This window comes from Sturnus vulgaris, chromosome 21, assembly GCF_052056855.1.
Source record: "Sturnus vulgaris isolate bStuVul1 chromosome 21, bStuVul1.hap1, whole genome shotgun sequence".
NCBI lineage: Eukaryota > Metazoa > Chordata > Aves > Passeriformes > Sturnidae > Sturnus > Sturnus vulgaris.
The window spans coordinates 381,716-403,157 of NC_142263.1; the positions used below are offsets into that span (position 1 = coordinate 381,716).

General features: G+C 56.4%; 1 protein-coding gene across 12 annotated transcripts in view; it reads right to left on the reverse strand.

The window, feature by feature from the left end:
• Window positions 1-226: 226 nt before the first annotated feature.
• RAP1GAP2 (RAP1 GTPase activating protein 2) overlaps window positions 227-21,442 on the reverse strand; it is a 51,453-nt gene continuing 30,237 nt past the window's right edge. For 5 of the 12 annotated variants that reach the window (XM_088176856.1, XM_014881196.2, XM_014881192.2 and 2 more), the window contains 23 exons: window positions 19,935-20,019; window positions 17,383-17,418; window positions 17,105-17,149; window positions 16,664-16,696; window positions 16,147-16,356; window positions 15,695-15,798; window positions 15,135-15,213; window positions 14,485-14,538; window positions 14,152-14,235; window positions 13,209-13,309; window positions 12,492-12,621; window positions 12,168-12,323; window positions 11,625-11,696; window positions 11,125-11,211; window positions 10,760-10,894; window positions 8,282-8,419; window positions 7,795-7,913; window positions 7,546-7,659; window positions 7,016-7,133; window positions 6,431-6,557; window positions 4,807-4,886; window positions 4,611-4,643; window positions 227-3,957 (listed from right to left, as the gene is read on the reverse strand). In XM_088176856.1, coding sequence (XP_088032982.1) covers window positions 4,635-4,643; window positions 4,807-4,886; window positions 6,431-6,557; window positions 7,016-7,133; window positions 7,546-7,659; window positions 7,795-7,913; window positions 8,282-8,419; window positions 10,760-10,894; window positions 11,125-11,211; window positions 11,625-11,696; window positions 12,168-12,323; window positions 12,492-12,621; window positions 13,209-13,309; window positions 14,152-14,235; window positions 14,485-14,538; window positions 15,135-15,213; window positions 15,695-15,798; window positions 16,147-16,356; window positions 16,664-16,696; window positions 17,105-17,149; window positions 17,383-17,418; window positions 19,935-20,019 — 2,116 coding nt within the window. In that variant the 3' untranslated portion in view covers window positions 227-3,957; window positions 4,611-4,634. The remainder of the gene's footprint in view (window positions 3,958-4,610; window positions 4,644-4,806; window positions 4,887-6,430; window positions 6,558-7,015; window positions 7,134-7,545; window positions 7,660-7,794; window positions 7,914-8,281; window positions 8,420-10,759; window positions 10,895-11,124; window positions 11,212-11,624; window positions 11,697-12,167; window positions 12,324-12,491; window positions 12,622-13,208; window positions 13,310-14,151; window positions 14,236-14,484; window positions 14,539-15,134; window positions 15,214-15,694; window positions 15,799-16,146; window positions 16,357-16,663; window positions 16,697-17,104; window positions 17,150-17,382; window positions 17,419-19,934; window positions 20,020-21,442) is intronic. The other 7 variants (XM_088176857.1, XM_088176864.1, XM_014881191.2 and 4 more) reach the window with 3 other exon arrangements.

The window sequence follows — 21,442 nt, forward strand, 5'->3', positions numbered from 1 at the left end:
ACTCCTCCTCCGCTGCTCCAGCCGCAGAGATTTCCCCATTTCCGCATCCCTGTGCTCCGATATTCCTCTGCCCCCCCTGCCCGAGTGTTTGACTCCTCGGGAGTTCCGCCAGGCTCCCACTGCCACGGCTCGGCCCCGTCCCGTGCCCTCACCCGCCTTTCAAAGCAAAGCTCCCAAAAGGCTCCTCTAAAGCGGGCACCACATGGCCACACACACAGAGTACGTATATGGACACAAAATATGTGATTTATTGTGAATTTTGCAAAGACACATTTAAGCAACAAAATATACATTTGTGAACCTTTAGTTTTATACATAACAATCTGCTACCATAGCAATAAATTAAATATACATTATTTACAACAGACATAGGTCACCAGAAACTACAAAGCACTGCCTCTCTACATCAAAAATAAACTCTGTCAGATACATTTCTTCAAGATTTATTTTTCACTCTATAAACTCTCTTCACATTCTGTGATATAAATCCAGCATTTCCCTTTTGCAGTGCTACATTCACTGAAGGCGATGAAAGCATGCTGGGGGCAGAGGGGGAGAGGAGCAGCGAGAGCGGAGCCGGGACGGACCCAAGAACCGGGACAGACCCAGGGGAACCGGGACAGACCCAGGGGAACCGGGACAGACCCAGGACCCGGGACCTGCCCCGGCTTTGGGGGACCCGGCACCGAGCGCCTCCCGCAGCACACAGATCCCAGCCCCGGGCACAGCCCCTCTGTGGCAAAAACATCTCTTGGTCCCTCACCTGCCTCTCTTGAAGACCCTCAAAACTCTGCAAAGAAACCGAGTTTGCGCTTAGGATCTCCTGCGGCCCTCAGAAAAAAAAAAAAAAAAGCACTTCTGTGTTGTGCTTTGGCTCCGGGGGGTTTCAAGAAGATGCAAGTCCGTGCCCAGTGCTCTCCTGAGCGGAACAGGAGCAGCAGCTCTGTGCCAGCCCCGGTGCAGGGGATGCTGGTGCAGGGAAAAGGCTCCCAGCCCGCTCTGCACAGGGACTCGGAGCCAGCGGTGCCAGATGTGGAGCTGCAGCTGAGCCTGCCCCAGACCAGGAGCTGCTCTGGGCTGCAGCAGGAGCAGGCAGGGACCGGGACCCGGCAGGAAAGGAAGGGGAGCAGCCCCAGCGACAGAGCCCTCTCACCCAGCGGGGGCTTCCCCATCACCCCGAGGCGTTTCTGAGCCCCCTCTGCTCCCTCTGCACTTCTGAGCGGGGCACAAGTTGTGTGCATGGAAACAGTGGAATCAGAAAGGAAAATGCACTGCCCAAAAATTCTAGTGTCAGTTAAGGATCCTTTCCTTTATATATATATAGATATATATATTTTATACATATATATGTATATATATATCTCCCTTTTATATATGTATAGATGTATAAGTGTCACTTATAAGCACAAAACATTTTGCAAAATATATACAGGAACAGCTTCACCCACTGCTGGAATTGCAGAAGTCCCCGGGATGTAGCACGAGCATTTCTCAGCCCCAGAACCGCCCCGGGACAGTCCAGGACAGCCCCGGGACAGTCCAGGACAGCCCCGGGCAGTGGGGCCGCTCTGGGGCCGGACCGGACCGTGCAAACCCAGCTGCTGGGGGGTTACAGCAGAGTTTGGGCTGCTGGAAATGTCCCGCAGGAGCCACAAACCTCGTGCCAGACCCCGGCCCCACCTCTGCTCCAGCACAGAGAGACAAATCCAGAGCACTGAACTCTCCCTGAGGCTTCACACTGTTCTGCCTGTTAGTCCCGTCAGAGTAATTCCCAAATCAATCTAGGTCAAAAAGGAAAGCCACAGTTTCAAATTTTTTAAAAAAAGCAACAAAACAACAAAAAATGGCAAAGCAGCTGACAGTAGCCACTGCATGGTCTGCTGAAAGATCTCACGGAGATCAACACCCACAGGAATGACGACACCTACAGAACCGAGTGACTGCTCGGGGGGAAGAGCAAACCCAGAGCAGACCCTGGAGCAGTCATTGCACCAGCCAGTGTTTCACTGTGCAGCCTCAGGAAACCAGACCAAAGCTTCTAAGAGGAGAACTGGGGCTGGGTTTGAAAGTGCTGCTGAAGCATCATCAGACAAGTGCTGAACAGCAAAGTGTGTGATCCTGAGACACCTACAGCTACACTGCATGCTCCTCTTCCAAAGGGAACTCCAGGCTCAAACTGCACTGAAATGCACAGGCTGGGAGCAGGAGGGGGCATCCCCATGGGAGTTATTGATATTTACTCGTCCTACACAGCACTTAGGGCCGGTGAAACTGTTCCTTGCCTTCTCACAACTGTTCTTCTTTAACCTGGTTCCCCTCCCATCAGGGGGAGGCTGCAGCCTTCGCACAGGGATTAATTACAGCAGAGCACCGATGTGAACAGGACTGTAAGGCTCTCAGGGAGCACCTCCCTGCAGGACCAGGGTGAGCACAGCAGCTTCTGCTTGGCTCGGCTCAGCTCTGGCCCGGGGACATGACAGGGAGGAGGGCAGGTGATGGTTGGATCCTCCTGCCCCAGAGAGGGGAGCAGGAGCGGCCCCAGCCACGGCAGCTGCTGCAGGAGCACAATTCTGCACCCCCCTCCAAAAGCTGTCAGGTGCCCTGTGCCCCTGGGAGCACCCTCTGGGGGAAAGTGACTTTGGCACTCAAAGCCCTGTTTTCAGTAGGAATCACAAACTCAAAGAACGGTGTTCACTTGAGACTGAGAACCTCATTTCATGAGGGTTTCCAAAGGTCACAGGCTGTGGGGACAGGGGGGAATATCTCTGCAGCATCGTGGCCTGTCTTCCAGAAAACGGCTACGGGAAATCCACGGGCAATGGGAAATCTACGGACAGGCTTCAGAAAACTTCACATGAAGTTCCATAAAGGAGCAAAAGGATTTCTTGGCATATTGAGAGAGGTATTTTCTGGGAAAGGGCATTATGAGAAAGTTACCTTTGCAGAATCTATAATCCTTTCAGAATAACAAGAGCTTGCTCAAAAGCAGCAGGACAGACTCTGCAAGGGCTGGAGCAGCCTAATGCCTCACAAGTCACTGCAGTTTTATGCATTTGCTTGCCTGGTGACCCAAGCCATAGGGCAAAGCAGAGCCCAGCAGGTAAATGCCCTCTGGTTCCAGTTCTAGTACTTAGAAAAGCTAAAGCTGTGATACAGCCCAGCTTTAGCTCTGGGTCAGCGTTGCCAGGCTGTGCTCAGTGTCAGGCAGGGACAAAGCAGGGAGGACAAACCTGCCAAGGAGGATGAGCTGCCTGCAGTCCCCAGCTCCACTCCCTGGCCAAGCCACTCACCTGCCTCTTGTGCAAGAAACTGGGGAGGTTTGGAGTGAGGGGCTGCCTCTGCCCCAAGGGTTTTGGGGTGTAGGTAGGAGCTGGGGATGCCTGGAGAGACACTGCAGACCCCACTCCAGGGAGAGCTGCCCAGGACACCCCCAGGGAGGTTTTGCTCCACTGCCCCCAGAGAAGAGAACAGCAAACGATTGCAAATTGCCCCAGAGCCACTAACACTAACTTTGGCCTGACCCCCCACCCTTCAAAAAACAAACATAAACCCCTGTTTCCCACTGATAACTGCAAATTAAGCACGGAGGGACCTAAACTACGCAGAGGTCTCTCCTGCTGCCCCTCTGCCCAGAAGGAGCTGCCAGGCAGCCCAGGGGCAGGGGGAATGTGGGCAAGCACAGGGTGAGCCAGCACAGCACCAGGAGGGGACGTGGCCCTGGCCATGTGTGTGTGTGCAGCACGGGCAGAGACACGTCCCCTCGGGCACACAGGGCGTGTGCCGGGCAGGGGGACAGCCGGTGACGAGGTGCTGCTCCCTGCCAGGACAGCACTGTAGCAAGGTGAGAGCTCTTTTCTGGTGTAGCAGGCAGCCAGCAGGCGAGGGCACCTCGCTGCCCATGGCTGGGCTTGCGTGGTCCCATGGGGTGTTGAAGATTTTTCCCTTTGTTGAAACATTCTGTGCAAAGAAGAAAAGGATGCAAGTGTCAGGAGTGTGGAAGAAGAATACTCCCACCCCTGAGGGCTGGCTGTGAAGCATCTGTCCCAGGGAGGGGGCTGAAGCCACGGCAGTGCCCTTCCCCAAAGCACCAGGCCACCCATCACTGCCAGATTCTGGGAGAAGGAAACTCAGTGATGGGGTGAAAATCCCAGCTTTTTGAGACCTATGCTTTCAGAAATGTAAATTTCTCTCATTTCAAGTTCTATGGACTCTTCTGCTCAGCTTGGGTCTTCCTAATGACACCCTTAATTTCATGGAACAGGAGCCCAGGTAAATCCCACTGAGTTCCCTTTACCTCTGCCCATGAAATCCATCTCGTGAATCTTCCATTTCCCCCTGGATTTTTGGAATGGGTAAGGGCCTGCACCTCCCTTCCACCCCAGGGCCCAGAGCACAGCAAACGTGGAGATGGGCACCAGTGTTTGACAAAGGTTAGGTGGGAACAATGCAGCCTGACCCTGGGAGCTGGGTGCAGACCTGTCACCAGTGCCTGCCCTTTCCCTCACCTACAGCAGTTTAAGGGGCTCCAAGGCACAGGCTGGACCCCACAAAGCAATAACAAGCTGAACACAAAGAACCTCTTTGCACAAAACAAACAGATCCACACTCACCTGCAGGTCCATGACTTCCTCCTGCTAGTGGCTCTACGTGAAAGAACAGAACACGGGGGGGTTGCAGACAAACAAGTCACAAAATCCCTTCTCTTTTCTCCCTCGGGTGCACCCCCAGAGCCCAGACCCCCCATGCCAGGCAGGGAGGACACGAGTGCCCAGCATCCCCCAGGGATCCATCCCCCCTGGCACCCACCATGCTGGAGCTGCCGTGGCTGAGCTTGTCAAAGCGAAACTTCAGGTTGGACCTCGGAGAGTTTCTGTTCTTTAGATCTGCTGGAGGGAGAGGACAAAGAAAGAACGAAAATAATAAACTGTGAACAAAAATATTTGCTGCAGTACTGGCTGCACTCGCCCAGATAGGCACTTTAATAGGCTGTCAGGAGTGCTACCAATATTTAGTCTGCCTTGGCTGAATGTTTGGCAAAAGCTGTACATTAAGTGTTTGAGATGGAACAAATTGAGGCTTAATTACATTTCACAGTCTTTCTCCTGGAAATGCCACTGAAAAGGCTACAAGGAATGACTGATCCATATAATGTATGGGTGGATTTTCATGTTCTTGGCAGGAAAAATACAAAATAAACACTTCAAGAATTAAAAGGGGCTGGTTTAAGGCTTCAAAAAATCATCAATGAAATAAGGGGGAGGACCTGCGGGTGCCGAGACACAAAAAGCCTGCCTGCACTCCGTGGCCCCATTTTGCCTGCAATACTCCCAGTCTCAGAGCTGTTTGGGTCTATTTGTGCTTCCTGGCTGTTTCAGAAACAGCTCCTCAGCTGACAGAGTGCCCCACGTGGATGCTGGTGCCTTGTGGCTCTCTGTGGCTCGAGGAATCAGAGACACGGGGATTTGTGAGCGAGGGGTGACTGCAGCCATCCCCTGTGTCACTGCACTGTCACCCCAGGATGGGCCACAGAGAGCTGCTCCTGCCTGCTCTGCCCTTTTGAGCTGCACCTCAGTGTGGAAAGGATCTGAGCGAAATGGATGGAGCTGGTGAGAGGGCTGGCAGGACAGGAGTGGAGCCAGGACCACGGGAAGCTGCTTGTTGATTAAATAATTGTGAGTCATGGCTCAGCCTCTGGAGACAGAGTTTCCACGACTACTGCACATGCCTGTCAGGGGAGACAGAGGGAACAAAGCCACAGCCAGAGGCACCTCTGCTCTCTAATTGAGGAAGGAAACAAATTCCCCATGCAAGCACAGAGCTACAGCTCATGGGGCCATCTCTGCAGAACACCCTGTCAGGATGGGGCTCCCCACACCCCGTGGGTGCCTGTCCTGCCAGCGTGAGCACAGCTGCTGCTCCTCCATCCCAGAGCACAGACCCCAACCCATCCCAGAGCACAGACCCCAACCCATCCCAGAGCACAAACCCCATCCCAACCCAGAGCACAAACCCCATCCCAACCCAGAGCACAGACCCCAACCCATCCCAGAGCACAAACCCCATCCCAACCCAGAGCACAAACCCCATCCCAACCCAGAGCACAGACCCCATCCCAACCCATCCCAACCCATAGCCACAGACCCCAACCCATCACATCCCAAAGCCAGAGACCCCAACCCATCCCAGAGCCAGAGACCCCATCCCAACCCATCCCAACCCATAGCCACAGACCCCAACCCAACCCAGAGCACAAACCCCATCCCAACCCATCCCATCCCAGAGCACAGACCCCATCCCAGAGCACAGACCCCGTCCCATCCCAGAGCCACAGAGCCCATCCCAGCCCAGCACTCCAGGAGCGCAGGGGCTCTGGGTGGCTCCAGGAGGGAAGGCAGAGCCGGTGCCAGCTGGCAGTGTGGCTGTCACCCACCCGTGGGGCTCCTGCTCATGATGACAGGGGTGGCCGTGGAGCCCACGCCGGGGCTCTCGCTGCCGGGGGAAGCGCTGTACACAAACACGTCCTGCTTGAAGGGCGACGCCGTGGAGGGCTGGCTCCCCTGCTCACAGACACAGCACATGGCTCTTCCTGCAGCCAGCTCTTCCCCCACAGCCTGCCCGTGCCCCGCTGCCCCCGTGCCCACCGCACCCCACCACCCTGGGCTGGGCAAGGGCATCCCAAGGCTCACGGGGGTGCCACAGAATGGTTTGGGTTCTCGGTTTGAAGGGACTTTAAAGGCCATTTACTCAGCCCCTCGCTCCCACCAGACCAGGCTGCTCCAGCCCTGCCCACGCTGGCCTTGGACACCTCCAGGGATGAGGCAGCCACGGCACCCCAGTGTCCGGCAGGCACACCCACCCTCCTCCTCCTCCTCCTCCTCCTCCTCCTCACACCCAGGGGCGGGTGGAGCCTCTCCGTGCCAGCAGTGGGAGGCACCTGGGGGCTGGCAGGTGCCAGCAGAGCCGGGCTCTGGGGGCAGCAGCGAGGGCTGTGCTGTGGGGAGGCTCCGGGACATACCACGCTGTCGTACTCCTCCAGGGTCTCGCTCTCCCCCGCCGTGCTGCTGAAGCTGCTGGTGCTGGAGGAGGAACGGGAGATGTTCGACCGCCCGTTCTCTTTCAGCTTCATCAAAGGCCTGGGGAGAGGCGGAATGAAGCAAGGGCGGTGGCTGTCACCAGGGGATTGTGTCCCCTGGGCTCTGGCGGGGGACAGACCCTCCTGCACGACCCCAGGAATGAACCTTTTGGGGTGCTTCAGCACACAACCACGTCCAAAGGCGGGATGAGGCACTGGGTGGGTGCCCTGGTCGAGCTGACTTTGCCTTGGCAGGGAGGGACAGGCACAGCCTTCTGTGCCCTGGGGACTTGGGCAAATGCTGCTTTTTGCTCTTCTTTGTATAAACCAAAAACGAGCTGCGCTCACGAATCACCAGAATTTTTCTCCCTTACTATCAAACTTATTTTAGAATTTAGATACGGTTTTCTTTGACAAATTCCCTGATGTCTGCTGAGCTATGGTGGAAGGAGGACGGGCTCCTCCTGGCTCACCTGTCTTTGTTGGGGCATATTTCAGGGGAGCTGGGGTTGGATGATGTTTCAGATTTCATCTCTTGGGAAGAATGTCCTAAGTCTGGTGTCTTCTGGGCTCCAGAAACGCTGTCACTGAGGGCACAAAGGGACAGGTTGCACGAGTTATACAAGAGACTTAAAAAGGATGGTCAAATTGTGCCACCCAATACCAACTATAGAGTGTGAGAGTTTATAGAGGATGCTCAATAGTCGCCACCACAAACTCACCACCTGGTCCTGCTCTCGGCCTGGCTCTCTGAGGTCGTGGGCAGGCGAGGGAACAGCCCTGAGCGGCGCTTGATGGGGCTCCTGGACTGGTTCTTGGCAGCAGCAGCGGGGACAGGGGGCTGGGAGCAGAGAACAGCCTGGGTTTGAGAGCACAGCTCTCTGCTGGGAGCTCAGACCCCAAACATCCTGCGAGGAGCTGCACTGCCTGTGCATCTCAAACCACACGATGCCAGAACTTCTTTTCTACCTCCTTTTACCTTGGGACCAAAACCCCAGGAAGTTTATATTCGGTTCTTCCACAAAACGAGCCCAACTTGAACAAGGCATCCGAATTGACAGCCTGCTCGAGTCTCCCCCTCACCCTTCCCCTTGCTGCCCGTGCAGGAGACAGCCAGGCTGCATCAGCAGAATGCAGTGACCTGTCGGGCTGTGGAGGGGTGGGAAGAGGAAGGGACAGAGGGACAGAGGGACAGAGGGACATGCTCACCGAGAAGGTGGTCTTGGTGACCTCGCCGCTGTTGTGTGCAATGCCCCCGCTGAGGCTGCCTGGGATGCCACCCCCGTGGTGCCTCTTCTGGCTGCCCACCATGGTCTCCATGGAGTGGCTGCGCACGCGGATGGCTCTCTGTGGCACAGGGGACAGGGTCATCACAGGCTGTCCCCACAGCTCCTCCCCAGGCACAGGGAGACAAACCCGCCTGTGCCTCCCCGAGAACAAGCACAGCCCAACAAGAGCGCACTCGTGACACAGCCCTGGCAGTGCAGCTGGGCATGGGCTACCCCTGGCGACCCCCAAAGCCACCACAGCATCAGATTCTGCCCCCATTGCTCCGGGACATCAAGGACTGCAGCTCTGGGACCAGGAGATGCAGACACAAGCTCCAAGCTCTGCCTCCTGCCTGGCTGACCCACAGAGCCCTCGGCAGGAATGGGGAGCAGAGCCAAGCCACGAGCCATGAGTGTGCACACCTTCCACACTTGTCCCTGCACTCAGAGAGGACAGATCCTCTCCTGCCTTCCTTGCACCTCTCCTGCACCTCTCCAGCCTGCCCCAAAACAGCCCCTGAGCTGGAGGCTTCACAGCCACATAAAAGTGCTTCTGTTCTTCAGCAAGCTACTGCTTGAGAGTACATTTAGCCTGAAGTGCTGCTGTGGCTTCTGGTTCGGTCTATCCAGCTCTGGAAGGGACTGGAGATGAGCTGTGCAGCACTGGCCCCACGGCAGCCGCGGGTTCTCCCTGCTTGCTTTGATCTTCACTTTTCCCCTTCCCTCACTCTTCACATCAGCCGCTCCTCCATTCTCTCCTCAGCTATTCCCTCAGCCACGGCTGCTGCTCCTCCAGCCCCTGAATGAAGACTAAAAAAGCCATGGCAGGCTGAACTCCTGAAGGTGCCAGCACTGCACCTGCAGCATGCAGGCTGTTTGCTGTGCCCCCAGGGATCACAGAGCCACAGGGGGACCCACACCAGGGGAAGAGGAATCTGCAGCCCTGAGCTCTCACCAAGCCTCCAGTGCTGAAGAGACAGCCCCAACAGCCCCTCCTGCCCATCCAATAATCAACATCAAGCAAGAGTCCATCAGACTGAATTTATTTGGGTCAGCAGCAATTCATACACAATTGGACATGTTCTCAGGAAAAAGTGACCAGTTGCTTTGCTGACAAGCAGCCACAGGCACTCACAGTCTGCGGGCTCCTACCCGGGGCTGTGGGACTCTGTGAGCTTCCCCAACACCCCAGCCTTGAGGAGTGGCTCCTTCCCCCCAAAAAGAGGCAAAGGCTCCTCTCAGTCACTCAGAGCCCAGCAGAACTGAGCTCTGCTCACCTCTGAGAGCTGAACAAGGGGATGGGTCTGGAGCCTGGGTCATGGGTGTGAGGCAGCAGGCAGAAAGATACGATGGGGATGAGGTCTCAGCCCCTGCAGCCTCCTCCACCTTGTCCTGCCCCGTCACTCGGACAGGGCACGGTGCAGGATGTAAGCCAGCAGGCAGCCCAGCAGCGCGGGCCAGAGGCGACCAACACCGACCATGGGGCTCACCTCCCACCCCAGCACTCCCTGCAACACCAAGAGAGCACGGTCTGTCCCCTCACACACACAGAGTGTGCCACAACACCCCTCAACCTCAACCTGAGACCCTGACATGAACACCGTGATGTGTGACTGACTGACAGCAGCTCCATTCCTGCACATCTCACACCTGGACAGGACACACCTGAGCCTCTGCAGCGGGACACCCCAGCCCAGGCAGTGACACACCCAGTGCCAGCGCCCTCCGCACTACAGGACAGCTGCACCTCAGACACCTGGCAATGGCTCAAACGCTCAGACTGCTGCCCCTCCCTCTCCAGGGATGTCGCAGCCAGTCACTGCCCCTACTGCCAGCGGCTGCTCAGAGTTTACTCCACAGCACTTTACTCATTCTTTTTCCTCCAGCCCTGCTTTCCCTCACACTCACCCAGTCTCCCTGGCACACTCAGCACCATTTCCCCCTCCACACACAGCACCTTTCTTTCTATCTCTGTTTTAAGCACAACGACCAGCACCTCCCACACCCCCAGGCACCCCTCCTGATCCCTGTGCCACAGCAGGGGCAGCCAGCAGCCAGAACGCGAGCAGGACAAGTCCTGCCACAGCAGAGCCCAGCTGCAGGCACACCCTGTGGCAGGGGACTGGGCTGAGACCCCTCTGGGGACACAAGATCCGCTGCAGCACACTGGTGGAGAGGTGCTCAGGAGCTCTGGAGAAGTCACTCCAATGCAGGCACTCACCAGCAATGTGACCCTGCCAGCTCATGCTGCTCCCACTGGGACCAGCTTGGGCACTCGGCAGGCTGAGCAGGCAGTGGTGGCATCAGCCCCCAGCTCCTCCTGCCACCCTCCCCTTGGGGGACTCCTCTTGTCCCCCGACATGCACTTTGCCAACCCCGGGTGCATTTCAGCTCTGCTGTTGGCAAGGGCAGGGTTTACCTTGAAGGACTCCAGGAATCCTCCATGTCCCCCATTCTCCAGCTTGTCCTCCTCGGGCCCGAGCCCCAGCATGGTCTGGGTGTGCCCGTGCAGCTCGTCGTGGAGGTTGTCCAGCAGGGCAGCCCGTGTGCGATCCTGCAGGACACACAGGGCTCAGCCAGGCTCCAGGGAGGAGCAGTGGCACTGAACCCTGGCACCAGCTCATTCCTCCTGGAGGGCACTGACCCCCTGGCACCAGCTCGTGTCCCCTCCAGGGCAGTGCCCATGGTCACCGTGCCCTCGTCCCTGCCAGCACTGACCCAGAGCAACAGGGAGAGGTGGCTTTGAGGAGGAGGAATGGCAGAGCTCCCCAAGCCCAGCCTCACCTCCAGCTTGGCAAACTTGTCGGACTTGCAGCAGGCGTTCTCAGCATTGATGAGCTTGGTGAGCAGGAACTCCCGGAACTCGGGGCTCTGCAGGGAGAGAACCAAGGGGGAAAGCACACACCACTTTAACACCCCCTGCATCTCTGGTACCACAGCTGTACCAACCCAAAACCCAAGGTCACAGCCCCCAGCAGCCCCTCCAGATGTGGAAGCATTGGTGGAAAACCCCAGATGGGTTTGAGGTGCTCACCTGCACCAACACAGGTGCCCCAGCACCAGAGCCACTGCTGCTGCCTTGCTCAAGTAATGCCATGCAGTGGTGCATGGCCACTCACCCCACCATAAACACCAGGGGCCTCAATGGAAACCAAAATTAATGCAGATCAATTCCAGAAGTCCTGTTTTCCCCAAGCATTTCCCCAGGATGCTTGGAAACATCTTGGAAATGCACATCTACTCTTTTTTTACAGCTTGGAACATGCTTCCCTCTCAGCTCCTACCTTCTGGAACACTGGTGGGCTTGGCAGGGGTGGACCAAAGGAGGGAACGTCTTCCCGGGCTGTGACTGACACCTGAGGAGTCAAGAGACACTTTTGTCCCAGGGGTGTAGCAGGAGAACAGAGTTCATGTCACCTGCACCCCGGTGATATGTCAGACTGCTCCAAGGCACATTCAAACACTGAGGACCACCAAAAGTCCTTAATAAATGAGCTGTTTTACAAACATGTATTTTATGCACTGGTATACACACACACCACGTAGCAGTGCACACATAACACACCTGTGTGCACGTGTGTGTGTGCTCAGCACACAGGTACAGTCCCCACCAGTCTAACACTGCCTGCATCCCTGAGCACAGCGTGAGTGCCCTGGGCAACCTGTGCCAGGGCCTCACCACCCTCACAGGGACGAATTTCCTCCTAATCTCTAATCTAACCCTACCTTTTGCAAGCGGGAAGCCATTCCCCCTTGTCCTGTCCCTCCATGCCCTGGTCAACAGATGCTGAAGCAAAGCTGGGGACTGACATGGGGACTGCCCTCACCTTGTATGCTGTGTTGTCCCCCTCGGGGTTTTCCACCTGCACCACAATGTAGGCGTGCAGGAAGTTGGAGGCAATCATGTCTGGGACAAATGGTGTGTTCTCCTCTTGGAAGATAATTGCCACGATGTCATTGCCAATGTGCCTCTTCCTCTGGAGCTAAAGGGAAAGGGAGAGCGTTGGGTCAGTAAATCCAGGCAGCTCTGCTCCTGCAGGAGCAAGTGCCAGTGCAGCCTGGGGAGCCAAGGAGCCACTTCCCACAGTGCCAGGGTGTGTCAGTGCATCCCCACTCAGACCCCTCTGTGCCAGCCACCTCACGCCCCTTACTTGCTGTGTGTCTCCTTCAGTAAAAGGCAGCTTTGTAGAGACATGAAACATTATCTCCCTGTCCCTGAACACCGTGTACACAGACTCGGCTCCCGTCTGCCCGTGGCTGACATCCAGGCCTCCTCGAAAACTGCACATCAAGGGAAAGGCGGGGAGAAACGGAGAGATATTAATTGAAAGCTTCACAGAGAGCACCGGCGGCTGTCAGGGACAGGCTGAGGGAACAGCCCAGCTCGTTTATCTTTATCTAGCAGCGAGCAAATGGCAAAGAACAAACCGTGCGTCATGTGCTGTAACCTGCCTGAAATACAGGCTGCACACAGAGCAGGGCTGGCCACAGCCATGGGCACCAGCTGTGCCCTCCCCATCCCTCCCCAGCACTGGGGATCTCTGCCCACGCTGTGGCCACTGCAGTGACCGCCCCGGGGGCCCCCGTGGCACGGCACATTTCCACACACTTCCTTCCCCCCGTGGCTGAATATAGCCAGATTTTATCACAACCTCAAAGCTGCAGGAAAAGAAGTTTTTCTCTCTTGGCAGCTCAAATTTTTTTTAAACTCCCCCAGTTTTGAAAAACAAGCCAAAGCTATATTTGCTTCTGCTCCGCACATCCCGCTCATAAGCGAGATGACTTCTGTTCTCACACGTAGATATTTTTACATATGACATGGTCTCTTGTTAATGCATTTGTAAAATCATCCCTTTTATCTCACTTACCCTTTGAAGTCCTGGAGAGTTATGGTGTCTCCCAGAAAACTTAGGAAGTTCTTGAAGGCAGTGCTCTCTTCATTATTGCCAAACAGCTCCTCCTCTTGGGTCTACAAAACACAGGGTGCATCTGCTGACAGCCCCAATTCCTGCCTGTGCAATCCCCTGCCACCTCTATCCACGGGCTCCCTGGGGTCTCACTAGCCCCACGATGCCCTGCACAGCCACAGGCTGCTCCCCACCTCTGCTCCCCAGCTGGCCACCACGCTGGCCACCAGCCACCAGCCCCATCCTTGGGCTGTCACAGCTGCTCAGCACCCAGGACAGCCCAGGGTAAAGCTGCTGAGAGCCTCTCCTGAGCCCCTGCAAGGACCTTAGGATAATATCTGGGTAATACCAAACCAGAAGTGAATCCTCTGTTGAAAACTCCCTGCTCATCTCGCACTTGCTGTATCTCAAAACAATGAGACCCTAATTACGGTCTTGAATGAGTCACTCAATCCATCCCAAAACGCAATATGTAAGATAATTAGAGTGCCTGTGAGGGTAATTCTCAGTGAGTTCCGAGTGTGAGCTCTGCACTCCCCATCCAGAGTCCCCCTGCTAATGACAGCACTTTCAGCAAGCCCACAGTCCCTCCAGACAAACATAGCTGTTTAGCTGTCTAAACATATATCTGATTAAAATACCACGCCTGCTAAAATCCATTTTCACATCCGCTTTTCCCTACTGCAACTTGTGGGCTGATTTCCATACTGAGACTTCTCAATCGTAATTTTTTAATGAGTGGGGGAAACACCCGAGCAATGAGAAGCACAGTCAGTGAGGACACCCAGTGACACGAGGTGCTGCACATGGCAGAATCAACGCCAGGCTTGAGTCTGTGCTGGTGAAACGTGGATCTCTGGTGCACAGGGACATGCTCCATGAAAGCAGCACGGGGACAACTCACCTGCCTGAACTTCTGATAGATCACACCAAACTTGAACGTGTTGTTGACCTCGTGCTCATCATAAGACACTATCATCTGGGATGCCTGCAGGAAAGCAAAATGCCAATTGTTTCATCTGGTGGTTCAAAATGTGGTGGCCAAAAGATCTGTGGTGAGGGGTGAGGAGAGCCCACCAGAGAGCTGCAGCAGGGTATGACAGCAGCTGGGCAGCACCAGGGCAGGGAAGGGGGAAAGAAGCCAGATTCACACATAATTAGGCTAAAAAGTTTTCAACAGTGGCCCTGGGTGTGGCTGTCAGTGTCCCTGCAGAACACACTGGGCAGGTTACCTCACCTTGGGGTAGAGAACCGGGTTGAACTTCAGCCCAGAGGCATCGTCACAGAAAGCCTGTGGGCAAGGGGAAAGAGCAGTCAGTGCCAGATCCTTGGCCAAAACTTCATGAACGTCGAATAAAGAAGCCAAATACAGCCTCCTACAGCAGGAGCTCCCCACCCCTCATCCTCTCACTGGGATGCCCCATGGCCTGGCCGAGGATGCAGCAAGCCAAGTCCCAGCCAGTCTCTCCACGTCAAATGAGGGCCCTTTCCTCTCCTTGTTGGGATCAGCAGGAAACCAACAGCAGGGCCAGCACACAGCCCCACCCACGTGTCCCTTGACCTGAGAGCCCAGGCACTGCTGCCCAACACTGCCCAACACATCCCAACACATCCCAGTGCTGCCCAACACATCCCAGTGCTGCCCAACACTGCCCAACACATCCCAACACATCCCAGTGCTGCCCAACACATCCCAACACATCCCAGTGCTGCCCAACACATCCCAACACATCCCAGTGCTGCCCAACACATCCCAGTGCTGCCCAACACTGCCCAACACATCCCAACACATCCCAACACATCCCAGTGCTGCCCAACACACCCCAACACATCCCAGTGCTGGCAGAGGTTTTGCCTCACATGTTCCAGCCAAGCCAGACAATTCACCTTTGCAATCTGGGGGATACTGGGGAGTTTGCTGAATCCTGCCAGTGGAATCCTTTCGTGCAGTGTCTTCACTTTGGACCTAGCAAAGAAACAACAAAGAGCAGACAGATGTCAGAGTGCCTACAGCAAAGCAACACCCACTGCTGGGAAACCCTGAGGTGCTGCATTTGTGGGGCCTGGTTAGTGAGCAAAGGCTCAATTCGTCTGCTCATCTCTGCAGCCCTTAAAATATTCATAGTTTGGAGGGAAATGACACAATGGTTCAGACATGCTGAGTCCTGTCAGCTTATGGAGGGATGTGACTGGTGTTATCCCAGGGAGGATTAAACCCACAGAGGTTTACATTCAGTTCCAGCGGGTTTAGCAACAGATCAAAGTCTCACGTTCATTATCAGGTTTAGGCAGTCCCAGCCCAGTCCCAGGGATGCTGCCACTGCCTCCCATCCCAGCCAGACCCCCTCCACACGCTGCCAGTCCAGCTCAAGCACTTGCTGTAGAAGCAGAACCAGAGACTCCCAAAACCAGAATATTTTGTTAAGCAAAGCTTTTTTTCCCCATACCTGAGTATAACCCTTAAATACTCTGTGCCATCTGTCTCCTCGCACTTAACAGACAGGATCAGATTTCCGAGGCTGCTGGCTGTACAGTAGAAATTTAAATGATCCTAAAAATAGAAAACAGCAAGTTAGCAGCCGGGAAGCAACTCGCCCATGGCAAGGACACTGCCTGGACACTCACCTGCTACCCCAACCCCCTCCCAGCACTCACACCCCCCTGCCAGGACCAGGGCTGTGAGCAGGAGGGCAGGGGCTGCCATAGAGGGGACAGGAGGCTCGGAGCCAATGTCCCCACTGCTGTGGCTGTGGGGCCAGGGCCATGTGTGGCCACCAGTGCCGTGCTGGGAACCCACCAGTGCCTCCATTCCTTGCAAAGAGGGGAATTGTAAAACTTCAAATGGAGAGTTTTCTTAGCCGAAGGTGTGCAGCTTGGAGCCCGTGCGTGAGGAACCCACCTTGCCCAGGAAATGCTTGCGGTAGGCTCTGGCCTCCCCCTTGCACTCCAGCTTGTAGCCATAGGTGCTGGGGCTCAGGTTTTCCTCCTCCTCCTCGCAGATGCTGCTGTCAGATGAGGTGGGCGTGCCAAGGTTTTCGGGGTCTTCTATCCAGTACCCCCCAAACTGGGGCAGGATGATCAGCGGGTATGGGCTGCCCTTCTCCAGGATCTGCAGAGACATGAGGGCTCAGGCACGACAGGGGTGTGGATGGGGTGCAGAGTCCCTGCCCCGTGTTTTGCCTCCCTGCTGCAGCAGACCCCAGCCCTGGCATCAGGAGGGGCAAATGCAGCCCCTCTCTGAAACCTCTGTCACAGAATAGGGCACATGTTCCTGAGGAAAAGCCAAAAGCCACAAAGGTAGGGAGGGGGGAACACGCTTTATGCAGCTCCTCTCAGAATCTCCACCAATTCCTCTGCCATCAGCAATTTTGGAAAGGCATTCGCCAGAAGGAGTTCAGGGGGTTCAGGGCACCCACCTCATCGATGCTGGGGTATGGGATGTAGTCTTCCTGGAAAAAGGAACCAAAACACCATCTATGACCATCTGTTCCCCAGCAGCTGTCCCTTAAAACCCCAGCCCTGCCACCCAACCCAGGGAGTGCCTCCAGCACCTGCTGGTCCCTCACAGGGAGGTGTCAGTGCAGGCAAAGTCCTGCCTGGAGGGAGTTCCTGTGGTGGCAAACCCCAACCCTCCTGCACAGCTGGAAGCTGAAATGCACCACTCTGGACATCAGGCTGGATTAGGGATTTACAGGCACCACGCTCCCATCTCTGCCATTCAATCAGTGCTTTCTTTTTAGATTATATCTAAATCCTGTCCAGCCCTTTGAGTGACTGTCTCTGACGATCACATTAAACCTCTGAGAGGAGGGGGGGACACTTGAAGAGATCTCCTCAAGAAATAAAAATCAACCAACCTTGTGCTTTTGGCTTCCAGACTTCTGTTCTTCCAGTTTTGGTGCCTGTTTGGAACAAAATTAATGCATCAAATAACGCAGATGCTTTTCCCAACACAGGGGGTTGGTCCACCAACACGAGGGTATTTTGCTACACGGAGATGACTCCAGCCCAAGTGGCTGGGAGGGGGGTCTGCTCCTAGGACAGGCTCCCAGCACTGCTGGGGCCTCTGCTCTGGGCCCTCAGGGGCTCTGCTGGGGCAAACATCCCGAGTTACTGGCATGCACATGCTGCTCACCTGCATTTTTTCCAGCATTTCGAAGAATTCTGCTGACTGAAAAGAAAAGAAGGAAATCTACTTTTGGATAAAAGCAGACACAAGGCAAACCAGTCCAAGCCACATCACAGCAGGGACACAGGACCCCTGCCCCGAGCTCTTGTCCTGCTCCTGAATGTGGCACCAGGAGCTCCCATCCAGCCCAGCCTGGAGCTCAGCATCGTTGCTGCAGGTTCCCTTGACTCCCACAAACGCTGAGCTTTGTGCACGGTTTGATCAGGAGTCTTGAATCATTTATTTTTTTAATCTCAGCAGCATTGGTGAAGGTGCTGCCAGCGGTGCTGGGCTGCCCAGTGCAGGGTTAATCCCCACGTGCCGAAGGAACTAAAGAGATTATTCAGCTGCTCCAATTAGAAACCCTGCTTCTGCTGCCTGGCTCCAGAGCCAGGGGCTGGGCACAGGAGCTGCAGCCTCCAAACACGGGGTGAGTGTTCCCTGCACCCGGGGAGAGGGGCTCAGGGAGAAGGACCCACCAGAGCAGGCACAGCCCACCATCCAGGAGAGCTGCCACGACCAGGCTGACGGGCTCTCCCTCGGCCACGGGAGCCTCAGGTAACCCTGTTCCCACCTTGATCTACCTGTGCTGCCCAGCGGGGACCGTTCCTGGGCTCCCTGGAGCTGCTCTGAGGAGCAGCACCCCTCTAGTGCAGCGCCGCACAAGGGGGGGCTCGCTGGAAAGTCCCGATCCCTCTCCCAGCTCTTCCTGCCGCCAGGTACACACCAATAAATTTCCCAGCCAAACCAGGGCTGTAAATGCGGCACTCCCAGTGAACCCTAAGTGGCTTTTCTGGAGGCGTGGCGCACCCGCCCCGTCCCTTCTCTCAGCCCTCGTTCCACCCAGCCTGGCTCCGCTCCCGACCGAGGGGAGAGGGAAAAGCGGGGTCAGCAACTCCCATCCTCCATCCATCCCGTCCTCCATCCATCCCATCCTCCATCCATCCCGTCCTCCATCCATCCCGTCCTGGCTCTCAGGAACGGCTCGCGGGAGAGACAGGCGTGATTTGGGGCAAAAAAAAAGGCTCGTGGAACAAGGGGAAAGGCACGAGAGACGATGTTTAGTGAACTCTTAGGACAGACTGAATTTCTCAAAAGACAAGAAATAGAGGATAAAACACAGGAGGGGATGAAGTAATGAAAATCAAAGGAAAAGAAAAGTTTGGGAGAGATTTTTTCCTTTAATATTTGTGGTGAGCAAAGGTCGGATTTACAGCACAAGCAGCCTGCGGCTGCCAGCACAGGTGGGGCACCTGTGGCTTGGACACAGCCCTGGCTGTTTCCAGCTTTAGACCATGCCTGTCCTCACCTACCACTCCTGGCAGGACTCAAAAAGAAAAACCCCGTGCTCAGACAGCTCTGTGCCCACAGCTGGATGCTCTTTAAAAAGTATTTTCCTTAGTTTGAGCTTGGTTTATCTCTAGGTACAAATGTTCTTGGATAGTTTCAGGTCCTGCTCTACCAGCAGCCAGAGCTGACCCCACGGTGGCCCCGGACTCCAGCGAGTCCCACAGAAATGCCCCAAGTGCTGAGCAAAGCATGCAGCAGTGTGTGCCCTTCAGAGAGCTGTGCACACTTAGACCCAGCTTTCCTAGGCCGCAAAGGAAAGGACCAGAAAGAAAACCCTGCACCAGTGGGAGCTGCCACGAATGGAGGGCAGCAACCGGCGCTGTGCCAGCACCTCTCCCCTGCACTCTCCCCCACGTGTGGGAGCATTCACCAGCAAGCCCTGGAAGAAATCTATTGCCTTCCTGGCATCAGCCCCCACCTGCATCAGCCACGCAGCCAGAGCTCCTCACGGGCACCCAGCAAGGGCGGCTGAGCACCAGCCCCAGCGCCCTGCCCAGCCCCGCACCTGCCTTCGGTAATGTTTCCTCAAGCCGCAGGGACAGCCCGACAGGGACAGCGGGACAAGCAGACCAGGACAGGGACAGCCCGACAGGTACGGCAGGACAAGCAGACCAGGACAAGTACAGCCCGACAAGCACAGCAGGACACGTACAGCAGGACAGGCACGGCAGGACAGGTACAGTAGTACAGGTACAGCAGGACAGGTACGGCAGGACAGGTGTCTTGTTATTTCAGAGGGTGGCTCCTCTGGCAGGCACAACGCCCGGAACAGGTTGGGCAGGACAGGTGAGGCTTCGCAGGGCAGGTGCCCGCTGGGGTGCACAGCTCGACATGTGGAGCCCCAGGCGGGATGGGCGGCCCGTGGCGGGGACACAGGACATTCCGTGTGTGCCCCATGCTGGCACCGAGCCGCCCAGCCCGGTGCGGGGACACTGCTGGAAGGAAAAGCAGCCCCGGGACTCAGCCCGGCTGGGCAGCGCCGCTCGCGTTGTGTAACGGGGATGGCACCGGCGGAGAGGGGGATGGAGGAACGGGCTCAGCTCCAGACACCTCCCACTGCTGCTCCTGCACCAGCAGCCCCGGGCCGTGCAGCCGCTGCGTTGGAAGCGCTGCTCCCACCAAGCCTGGCTTTCCAAAGCCAGCGCCTGGGCCCGGCCCAGCGCTCTCACCTTCATGGTCGGTGGGGCCGTGAGCGGCGGGGACAGCGGCCGGTCCGGGACCGTCACATCCGCGCTGTTCAGCAGCTCCTGCTTCCTGGAAAACCAAACACGGGCATGTCAGCTCCCCCCGGCCTGAGCCAGCACACGAGGCAGGAGATAACAGGAGATAACCTTTATCTCCCTTGGCAAAGCCTGGTGGGCAGCTGCCTGCACAGAAACATCTGGAATCTGAGAAAAAGCCCAGCGGGCAGTGTGAGAAGGTGATAGAAGCCATCAGAAGAGCCCGTGCCCAGGGTGGGCTGCTGGGTTTCTATGACAGCCCATCCCCACCAGGGCAGGACCCGCGGCTCAGCAGCCTTCTGGCCCCAAAGGAGGCTCAGGGACACCCAGGGACACCCCGGGACACCCCAGCGCGGCTTTGGAGGGACCCAGCTGAGAGCCCCTTTGCCAACACAGCACCTCGCACCCCATCTGGAAGTACCAAGAGCCATCATGAAGATGCAGGACCCCAGGAAAGCAGAGAGCGACTCCTGTGCCACGGAGCTGTCAAGACAGCCCCCCCTAAAAGCCCCCAAGCCTTGGACAAGTACGGCCTCAGCCCTCCCCAGAACAAATCCCCATCCCTCTGGCCCGGCGGCTCCCGGGCAGGCAGCCACGCCATCACGCAGCAGCACTGCCAGATGCTCCTCCGGGAGTCAGAAAATCTGAGATTTAATTTAGTTTCCTCTTGTCCCTGCCAGGTTAGTCCTGCAGAAACCGGGCCAAAATGTCCAACTGTTTATCTCTCCGTAACGAGGTTTGGTTCCCATGGCAGCGCGCCCCGGGATGGCTCCGCTCAGCACAGCGCGCACGGCACCGGCACCGATCCCTGCCGGGGCCTCTCCAGGGCACACAGCTCTGCCAGGGGGGCACCCCGAGCTGTGCCGACACCTGCCCTGACACCCCGAGCTGTGCCGACACCCGCCCTGACCACCCCGAGCTGTGCCGACACCCTCCCTCGCCACCAGCCCCACCGCAGGCCCTGCCCTCCCATCCCCTCCTGCCAAGTCCCAGTGTTGGTGACAGCAGGTGACAATCACCTGCCGGTGTCGGGGTGCTGCAGCCCCTCCTCAGCAGGGCCCTGCGCCGTGGGGATGCTGAGGGGATGAAGTGGGAAGGCGGGAGGAGGCAGCAGAGATGCTGGGAAGGCAAAGTGGGACCAGCAGCATCATCCTCCTCACTCATCATCCTCCTCACTCATCATCCTCCTCCCAGCCAGGGGAGTCACGGCACCACCCGGGCTGTGCCAGCAACATGGGCTTGGCCAGGGGCACGGGGGGAAATAGCCACGGCATTGTGTCCAAACGTGACTCCAGAACAAGGACTGATGTTTCACATGACATTAAACCAAAATAAACCTTCCTTCTCTCTTTTTGATATCAGAGCAGGTTACATTTACATTGTTACACCTCATTTGAGCTCCTGGCATCTTCCAGTTTTTCAATGCAAGAAATTAATTGGAGCAACGTGGGGCAATA